Source organism: Chanos chanos, chromosome 15 (assembly GCF_902362185.1).
Source record: "Chanos chanos chromosome 15, fChaCha1.1, whole genome shotgun sequence".
Taxonomy (NCBI): domain Eukaryota; kingdom Metazoa; phylum Chordata; class Actinopteri; order Gonorynchiformes; family Chanidae; genus Chanos; species Chanos chanos.
The window spans coordinates 18,452,575-18,460,718 of NC_044509.1; the positions used below are offsets into that span (position 1 = coordinate 18,452,575).

Consider the following 8,144-nt stretch of genomic DNA (forward strand, 5'->3'; position numbering starts at 1 on the left):
TTACACACTTACCCCACACTATTAAACATTTACCTTAGGTCATGAGAGCTCTGCTATGTGAATGGCCAGTTTGATTGACTTTGCTCTTTAGCTCTGCTCTAAGCCATTGATCTTCCAGGTTTCATGGTGCACTCTTTTGTGGAGGTCCCACATCAGTTCCCAGGCTGCCATAGTTCAGTGGACCGCTGCTATTCTGTGTATGATCATCTCAAGACCTGGTCTATAACTCTTAGAGCCCTGCAACCTCCTCTTCCTCTTCCTCTTCCTCAGCAGGGAACTCCAGACAGCTCCCTCTGCTTTGGTTTCTCTCTTTCTTCCTTTCATCTCCTCTTTTCAGGCACTAGGATCAAAACTATATACCAATGTCTTCTCCATGTCCCCTCCATAACGCAATGGCTTTGTCTTCTCTCGTTTTTGGATTTTACAATAAGGATTGCCTGCACTTGCTTCCACTCTCCTCTAGGTTCATGACAGATGACTTAGCCACCAAATGGATGCAGTTGGCAAATACCAGGATATCAGTTTGTCTGCTGGTGCTCTACAAGTCCATACAGATCTGGCCACACAGGAGCAAATCCTTCAAAGGCTGAAGTGTCTCTGTGAGGAGTTGGAAGAAGCCAGGCATAAAGTACTACAAGTGACCTCGTCCTGCACATCATATCACATTTCCCTTGTAACCAAGCCTGTTCCTGCTGCCTTCCAGGACCCTGGGACTACTGTCCCTGGTCCTGTTTGCCACAGAGACTGTGCCCGCCTCTGGGTCTCTTGTCACGATGGCCTTAGAGGTCTCTGCTCCAGCTCCAGCTCTGGTCACCTTGGAGGCTCCAGCTCTAGTTCCTGTCGCCTTTGAGGCTCCTGACCCAGTTCCCGCACCTGCATCCATGGCCTCGGGGGCTCTGGATCCAGTTCTGGTTCCTGTTCCTGTCTCCCATGAGGCTGCTCTGGTGCCTGTTTCTGTCACTGCCAAGACTCCAGTCCCAGAACCTACAGCACTACCCAAGTCTCCAGACCCTCTGTTCCTGCTTCCTGCTCCACCTGAGCCTGCGGTCCAGTCACCAGGGTTGCCACCTGCTGTGCCTTTGCCTCCCACTCCTCCAGCCGGGCTGGTCACTGCCTCCGGCCGGGCCCCGCTCTGCCTCTAGTCCTATTGGTCGCTCCAGTGTCTCCAGTACTGTTACGTGGGTCCTTGACGGCCCCATCCAGTGCTCCATTCCAGCTGCCACCAGCACCTCCAGTCTCAATGCCTTCAATGCCCCTGTGGTGTCTGGTGGCGTCTCCAGTTCCTTCAAGGTCCCCAACATGGCCTTCAAGATCTTCTGGTCCTTCAGATTTTTTTCCTTGTTCCTTCAGTCCTCCTGAGCCTCACTTTTTCCTCAGGAGGGGGCTTGCTGTTTGAGGGGGAGTGCCGTCAGGTTTCTGTCCCTACCTTCCTGTCTCCTGGCCAATCGCAGCTAAGTCGGATCTGATTGGCTTACTACTTTGTTAGTTAATTATTGTGTGCACCTGTCCTCAGTTTCATGCCTCATTGTGTCTGTGTATATAAACCCCAGTGTTTTCCTGTGTATCCTGGTGAAGTCTTACACTAGCTGTACATACTGAGCCATGCCTTGCTCCTTGTTTCTTAATTTTCTTTGTTCCCTGGTCCCCGGTCCTTGTTCCTTATTAGCCCTGTTACTTTGTTTGCCTTGTTTCCTGTTAACCTTGTCGCCCGTTGCCCAGTTAGCCCTGTTAGTCTTGTTTAGCCCTGTTCCCTCTGTTAGCTCTCCAGTGTACTAATCTTAGCTTATTCTTGACTTTGATCTTGCCCCAGTAACCAGTTTATTGTGTATGAAACCCGGCCCGTTTATTGACCAAGAAAGATTGCCTGTACTCGCACCCAGTCCTCTCTTAGTTCATCACACCAGCTTCCATGGCGACTATTTGCAAATGAATACTCATTTCCATAGTTCTGTCATGGGTTCCAGTGAATTGTGCTGGTGTGTGTGAATGGTAACCCACTTTAATTTCCCATTTCTGTATGTGTAATTACTGGGTAGGACGTGATGGATGTGACTGGTGACAGCTAAGCCCAGGCCGAGTTAATTATGGGGTGTTTTTCACAGTGCAGGGTGATGCCAGTCAGAGAATAACTATTGATTAAATCTCTGTGTACACCACCCTTTATACAATATGGAAATGAAATTAGGAAAAATGAAGTATAGAGGCTTTATTTTGGAGAGCTGGGGATATCTCTTTCATTTATGAGCAAATTAAGATACTAAGGTTTTCTTAATAGCCTTGAGTTCTGGATTTACATCTTGTCTGAAATGACCATGTTTCTTTAGCCTCAGTATTCAGTTTCACCGCTGCAGTTCAAATCTGGTCAGTTTTATTTGTATAATACTTTTCACAAACGTCTTTGTCCTAAAGCAGTTTTACAGGGTGCTGTCTCTGTGGTCTCCAGTGGGAAGTCGGACTTCTGCACTGATATTGTCCCCCAGAACTGTCCTTCACGCAACGCAACGCTGCTCAAACCACTGGAATCTAAATTATCTCCTGTTACACAGCAGTCATTCTGACACATAGACTGCACTTATTCTATGACTCATTGGTTCATATGCCCAGAAAATTGTAGCACCAGTACTGTTTTGAGTAATAGCATCTAACCAGCCTTGTACCAGTGTGGTTTCACTTTGACATGCAGGCTTGTCTACTGTCATAGCATGACATGGGGTAACTCCATTATGAGGAGAACAGGACTGTGTTCTGTATGAAAAACATACAGGATGCATTTTTTTCTGTATTCAACATTTGATTTTTAAATAAGTAAGAGATAATGTACAGTGAGCTGGTCGTTATCGCGAAATAAACCCCGACAGGGTGATGCAGGAGGGGTCTTGAATCACCCTGAAGGGGTTTGTTTTGCTGTAATGACCGGCTCACTGTAAATTATCCTGCTTATTACATGGCTTCTTATTAAAGAAATCAATACTTTGACACAAAATATTGATTTAAAAATCATTTTATTGATTTAAAAATGATTTTATTGCTTCCATAGCAACAGTCTGCTATTCATAGCAGCAGTCCGCTATTCAGAAATAACAGACTGTAGAGTGTGGTGATTTGACCAATCAGAATCGAGTATTCAACAAAGCTTTGTAATAAATAGAAATATTTATGATTCAATTTCATACAAAAGAATCAACACTAAAAACTATAGATTACACTGGTGAACAAATTGAGAAAGAACGATTTGCAGCACAGACAGAATGGGTTCTCGCCCTCTCCGAGTTGTTCTGTGCAATGAGTGGGTTTGTGGTATGTGTGAATGAGCTCCATACCGCTTTGGCTATTGCTCTATTATGCTGACACTAAGTTCTGGAGAAACAATATCGAAGCAACATTGGATTAGGGATTCAAGCAAAGTATCTTCCTCCCAGTTGTCCATGTGCGAAGCAAAAATGTTTAAAAATGCACAATGGAGTCAGAGACAAAATTCCCAGGGGTTTATAAAGTTTATAACTTTGATTACAAAGTAAGCTCAATAAATGAGGGTTTTCATTCGCTCATGATGAGGCAGGAGACATTCAGGGAGATATTTCACACTTTTCATGCCCCACATGTCACCAGAGGCTAATATGGGATGAGATTCTTAATTGTATGTTGTGTTTAAGTTTAGACATGTCTCTTATAATCTATCAAATTTCTCAAAGGAGTTAGTGGAACGTAGGTCAATCCCAATTCAATTTTCCGTTTATGGCTCTTCAGGATAGTCAGCTTCATCTAATGCCCTCTTCACCACTCACAACAGCACACTGACTGAGACAAGCCATTTCAAAATCACCCGAAATCAGTTTTTTACGCAGCTCATATCCCTGAAATGGCCTACTCCACTGAGTAATTCTCCGTGTTAGCAGGAACCAAAGGAAAAATGTGAATCTCAGGCCTTCAGTTCTTTAGTCAAGTGCACAGTAATCTCAGACATGCTCGCTAATCACTAACTGGAGGCCTGCACACATTAAGCTTCGACATTTTGGCTTCTCAAACCATTTCAGTGCAAGTCTGCACTTCCAAATTAAATATTGTACTTGTGAAATTTTCAGGATATGAAATTATTATTAAGCAATAACTATGTCACAACAGGGGACGTGAGAGGGAAGGATGCAGACTGTAATGTAGATGAGAAATGATGTCTAGGTTAACACACTGGATGCTGAAGTGGCGTAGGAGAAAAGGGACCAGTTAGCTGCTGCAGGGTCCTGGATTCAGTTCCAGGTCTCTGTGGAGCTGCTGGTTTGACTGGGCTTCCGTATGAACAAAGTTGGCGTTATGGAGGTGTGGAGGCTAGTAGAGGATTGAATCCCTGACGTTGTATCGACATTAGGGCACCAGATTAGCAGTGAGTATGAAACTGCATGTGTGTTATGGCTTCTCAGAGAAGTCCTTCTCACTCAGTGACAACAAGTATGTGGTCTTTTGCTTCATACATTTTTACATAGTTGAACACAGTTGAATATTGTGCTCATATTCAGAGAGTGTGTACTCTCCATATATAACATGCTACAGACCCATGTGTGTGTGTGCGTGTGTGTGTGTGTGCGTTTGTGAACATTTTATTGTGTCTAACTATGAAAGCACTAGAACACTGCATCTTATCGTATGTGACTGTGATACTGTGTCTGTGAACGATTTAAAAATGACTGAAATGGACTCATGGATGTTTGACACTGAGAAACAACACTCAAAGATAAACTGTGTAAACTTGGCTTCTCAAAAAAAAAACCCACCTAGACAAAATCATTATCACCACATATAATATCTGGCATATTTCTAGTTAGATGCTCAGAAATATTAACTGTTTATTTTTCTATCCATGCTAACACAAGTTATTCACAGAGATTCACAGATTAACCCTGTCTTCCTAGTCTCTAGCTTGTATTCCAACTATTCTCAAACAACATCAGAACTGTATTTGACTATATAGATGTGATAACGGCCTGAATATCCATGTACTAGACACTGATACTGCTGAAATGCTGACGAATTCTGTGTTACATCAGTGTTGGAATAATGGTGGATTTTATAATTTAGCAGTTATGAGGAAATGTATCAGACGATCCGACAATTGCTTACAGTCTATGTTGAATCCTATGCTACCACAATTCTGTTAACAGCATGTACATAACACATTATAAAGCATCTTTTAGGCATTGCAAAGCCTTCATATCACACTATATAGCTTGAATTATGACAACTGACACAAAATTTCATAAGTGTAACTGTCTGATACATAACCACAGTATAGACATAATACACTGTAATACAGGCAGTACATTTCAATATATATATTGTATAAAGTCAGTGCATTATAACACATGTGAAATCTTGCTCTGCCTTCTGCAGCCGTTAGGTGTAACGAAGGCTTGAAATCGCCTGCTTAACGCATCTACAATTCATTATGTTGTCGGTTGTCATTGGAAAGGTTACCAAATATAATCTGAATTTGTTCTAATGCAGTATTACAATAGCTAAATTTACATGGACCCTAATGTTCCACTAATAACCGGAATAATGGCCCAGCCAGAATCAAAATGCCTCATATAACCACTTCAGTCAGAAGAGACTGACCCGATCCGGCCCGATCGGAAGGAATTTTCAATCGGATTGATGGGGGTGGTGTAAACCTTTGATAATCCGTTCAGTAGGAAGATATTAGCTCCCAATAACCATGTAAACGCTTAATCCGATCGTTTCTCTCACATTTCTTCAACCCGATTGAAAGTATTCTGTTAAAGATTCCAATTTAACTGTTTATATGGACGCTAAATAAAGTGATCCGAGACGCACACCTTTCGGATCACTTTATTTAGCATCTGCGTGAACAGTTAAATTGGATCAGAATGATTTCAATCGGATTGAAGAAATATTGTCCATGGAGCCGCGGCTAATTTTACTAATGTTTATGGTGTTTTCTGTCAGGTTGTCATGCATCCAATGAAACAGAGGATGTCCCGACTGCGTGGAATTGTCTGGATAGCTGTTATCTGGGTGATGGCTTCCTGTTTCTCTCTGCCCCACGCCATCTATCAGAAACTGCTGCGATTTGAATTTGGGTAAGAGATCAAAATTTAATCAACTAGAAAAAAGCTTGCTGAGTGAAATTAGTGGTGGGAATTGATAAAATTGTTAAAAAAAAAACCCACTTAATATAAGTTTAATGTTTTAAAGTGTTTTTAAGACTTACATACATGTCTTTGATACTGATTACTTGCTGTGACGGTGCGTTTGCGCTGCGGTCACATACAAGTCGGTAGCGAAATTCGAAAACGAAACATTCCAATACGAACTGACAGGATAATATAAATCAGTGTTACTATTGACTTGATGAAACACAAATTTGTTGTAAATACTCAATAAAATCATTACGTGAGTTGGTCGATGTGCACAGGATGTTATAGGCCATTATTTGATACTGTTATTCTCGGTTTTGCGTAGTTATGGATATCGTTGTGTGAGTTCTACTTTAAATACCAAATGAATTCGGCAGCGTATGGTTGGAGAATTGTGGACTTGGTGATGGTGTATGTTGGAATTATGTCTGAGAATTAGAGAGTCCATATGGGAGACGCAGCTCTGGTATGAGAGGTTTGGTTTGTGTCTGTCCAACAATTCTGCCTAGACAAAGCTCTCTGTCACCTGACGTTTTTAACTAGGATGTAGTCCCGTAGTCCTGTTTAATTGCTTGACTTGTCCTCTTTTCTCGTTTTTTGTCCTCAGCTTAAAAAACAAAACTTACCTGTGAGCCTGCTCCTTCCACCTGCTGGATCACTCTAAATTGCACATACATTTTATTTAAAAAAAAAAAAAAAATCTTTTGACAGGCGAGGTAAAGGAACCAGAGACCCAACAAAGACTCCAAATAGTCAGTACGCCGCAGAAACGGCAAAGTGATTTAATATAGTAATATGGTTAAGGTGAATTGTGTGTGTGTGTGTGTAATAATAATAATATAAGTGTTTCTTTGTCCTCAGTGCCCACAGTAGGCTCTCCATTAAGGACTGTGTAAAAAATATGACATTTTCTATTTGTGGTTTGGGTCTGTACTATATATATATATATATATATATATATATATATATATATATATATATAATATGACATTTTCTATTTGTGGTTTGGGTCTGTACTGTGTATATATATATATATATATATTAAAAGTGATAAGGACTGTAACATTAGGCCCTGAGTGTGCTAAAAACTGTGATTTTGTGATTTTACCTTAACTTTCAGTATCTGTTGGTGTCTGTCCTTTCCTCTCTCTCTCTCTCTCTCTCTTCTCCGTCTGCCCCTTTCATCTTTCTTGTGTTAGGAAAGGTATCCTAATCTCAGTATCTCTCTTTTTTTTTCTCTCCCTAGACACAGGAAAGTGAGAACAGTGTGTCTGCCCAGCTTTCCTCGTCCGTCTGATCTGTTCTGGAAATATCTGGACTTAGCCACTTTCTTCCTGCTCTACGTTTTGCCACTGGCCATAATATCAGTGGCGTATGTAATCGTTGCCAAGAAGCTCTGGCTACGGAATGCCATCGGAGACGTGACTCTGGCGCAGTCGAACGCACATCGGAAGAGGAAGAGGATGACGATGAAGATGCTGATGGCTGTAGTGGTAGTGTTTGCAGTTTGCTGGTTCCCATTGAACTGTTATGTAGTTCTGCTGTCCAGTAAAGTGATTCAGTCCAACAATGCCCTTTATTTTAGCTTCCACTGGCTGGCCATGAGTAGCACCTGTTACAACCCCTTTATCTACTGCTGGCTCAACCAAAGCTTCCGGGCTGAACTTAAGTCTCTGCCCTTAATCTGCACATCGAAGACAGTCACTGCTAACCCCTGCTGAGACTGCAAACTTCCTCCATCCAAAACAACAGCTATGCTTCCCTCCTCGGTGGAAGCGAATACTCCCCCCCATGCCATTTCCATTGTGTGAGGGTGTTTGTGGATCTCCCATTGCAGTGAGTTATTTTTGTGTTCAGCTTTGTGTAAAATTTTGTTAAGCCCAGATATGCCTTTACTCAAAGAACAGTGCTTCAGCCATGAGATGTGTGTGTGTGTGTGTGTGTGTGATTGTGCATGCATGCGTGTGTGTGTGTGAATAAAGGATACATTATCAG

General features: G+C 42.0%; 1 protein-coding gene across 1 annotated transcript in view; it reads left to right on the top strand.

Moving 5' to 3' along the window:
* Positions 1–7,870, top strand: part of gpr83 (G protein-coupled receptor 83) — a 14,684-nt gene extending 6,814 nt beyond the window's left edge. The window contains exons 3-4 of the mRNA XM_030792310.1: positions 5,959–6,092; positions 7,396–7,870. Of these exons, the coding sequence (XP_030648170.1) occupies positions 5,959–6,092; positions 7,396–7,870 (609 nt within the window). The remainder of the gene's footprint in view (positions 1–5,958; positions 6,093–7,395) is intronic.
* Positions 7,871–8,144: the final 274 nt, after the last annotated feature.